The sequence below is a fragment of the Halyomorpha halys genome, unplaced genomic scaffold, assembly GCF_000696795.3.
Source record: "Halyomorpha halys isolate HHAL.00 unplaced genomic scaffold, Hhal_1.1 Scaffold375.1, whole genome shotgun sequence".
NCBI classification, from domain to species: Eukaryota; Metazoa; Arthropoda; class Insecta; order Hemiptera; family Pentatomidae; genus Halyomorpha; species Halyomorpha halys.
Window position 1 is genome coordinate 99,784 of NW_027105275.1, and position 2,232 is coordinate 102,015.

At 28.6% G+C, this 2,232-nt stretch overlaps 1 protein-coding gene across 1 annotated transcript in view; it reads right to left on the bottom strand.

The window, feature by feature from the left end:
- Positions 1-2,232, bottom strand: part of Poxm (Pox meso) — a 123,413-nt gene that overhangs the window by 47,077 nt on the left and 74,104 nt on the right. Inside the window, exon 3 of the mRNA XM_014422548.2 lies at positions 1,672-1,788. Coding sequence (XP_014278034.1) covers positions 1,672-1,788 — 117 coding nt within the window. The remainder of the gene's footprint in view (positions 1-1,671; positions 1,789-2,232) is intronic.

Sequence of the window (2,232 nt, forward strand, 5' to 3'; positions counted from 1 at the left end):
TGGATTTAGTGAATGACACAATTTCTTCCTTATTAAACTATAATAGTTTATTTCATATCATACAGCAACGTTTCGGGAGATATCCCCCATCTTCAGGCTGTTGATAACAAAACCTATATATGATATATAATTTTCTCCTATTTGTCTTATTTGCTAATATATTATAATATTAATGTCATTATTGAGTAAAAACTTATCTATTAGTCATACATTGTAGGAGAAATCTCCCGAAACGTTGCTGTATGATATGAAATAAACTATTATAGTTTAATAAGGAAGAAATTGTGTCATTCACTAAATCCATATAATAGATAAATTCTTATTTATCGGATCAAACGTGGGTTGCAGATCACTGGAGAGGGGAGTTATGAGTGAGTGAAATATGGAGGATAAAATTTCCAAATAAATGTTATAGGATTGTTAAATGAAATAAAATTGTTAAAAGCGGAAAAAGGGCAAAAATAGTTACAATACATTGTATTTAGTGATTACAAAATTATTTATTGTAAAAGCAAAAGTTAGAAAAAAAAAATTGTTTTTTTTGTTATATCATGTAAATATATGCAGAGTATATATGCCCGATCATGTATTGATTGGTATGCTGTATTATGTATTATAGGAACTTAATGTATTTGAGTGGCATGGCTAAATACAGCTTTTTTCTCAGTTGTAAAGGTAACAAAAATATGGATTTGATAACAACTATCGAAAACCTCTATGGAAGGTCTTAAAAATTTAACACGTTTCGTATTTTTATTTAAATTACCCTAATTTTTTTATTAAATATTTTTTTTTGTGAAATGTATTTATTTATTATGTAAAAAATTTATTTCTAAAAAATGAATCATGGATTTACTCAACAAAAAATTAATTGATACTAAATTCTTATATCATATAATAAAATTACACCATAATAACATAAATTTAAATAAAGAATTGTAGTTTTATAAATTATTTTAGATGAAAAAATCAATGTAAAAATGAGTTGCTTTGTACCAAATTTTGAACTTTTTTTGATATTTTGTATAGTTCACTATTTTATTAATATGATGTTGAAAATTAATAACAATTAGTTTATAAACAAAACATTGGAAGCCTTGGGACTACTAAAGAGGGCAGATTTACTGGAGAAATGTATCTCTCATTTCTGGTGCAAAATTATCTATTTTAGGAAATTTTGACCAAGAAATGAGATTAATGATTAAAACTGATACTTTTGGTTAAAATAAAATTTGAATAACTTTATCATTAAGCTTAGGTTTGTAATTTTAGAAGAAGCTATCTAGCAATAAAAATTTTAGCCATGATGTTTAATTTAAAATCACAAGAGGGGAAATATAAGACACCAGGAAACTTGAAAACCTACGACAATTTTTCAGCTGGACAGCAACCACCAATAGAAGGTAAACGTCTCCTATTTCTCTCCTAGCTCTTTGGCGTCGTTTACTACCACTGGTGTACTACACTGAGCAACACGGAACTTATAACTTCAATTCAGCTGTTTAATCCTTAAATGAACAAGTTAACCGACTTTCTACAGTATGTTCAACTTTAAATATTTGAGAAGTTAAAATCACGAGTCTAAATAAAAAACAAACCGAGAAAATGAACAGTACCTTTTTTTCTTTATATTTCAAAAATATAATAGAAAAAAAAATTAATTTTACTTACATGATGAGAAGTTGTCTACAGCCGGAGGTGAGGTAGCGTTGGGTTCCAGGATAGTTCTCGGCGACAGGACATTGAATGGTGCAACGTTTCGAACCTTTATGTCTCCGCCTTCATGGCCTGTGTGAATGATTAGCAATTAGTAAATTAAATATATTTAACCTAAAATAAGATATTTTGGTTTAAAAATAGCCATACCACGAATTATTAGCACCTTGATATTTTAGTCCGCGATAGTGTTATAGTCTTAGAGTGATGTATTGTCTGAGACAGTATGTATCTTAAGTCTGATGTGAGATATGCTGTATTTTTGCTTAATTTGTTGTTTTGTTATGTCATTTTGATGACACCCAAATAGACGAAACGTAGGTTAGTTGTTAGCCGCTATTTTAGAGACTCAAAATATGTTTGAATCATCTAATTGTATCTTAACAATTAATTTATTTCTCAACGAGGTGTAGATAGTTGACCGTAGATTAATGATTGGAGAAGTTTGTCGGGGGGTGCGGTCAGCAAAGAACAACATAAATAAACAAAACCATATTTATTTATTTTATGCCGACG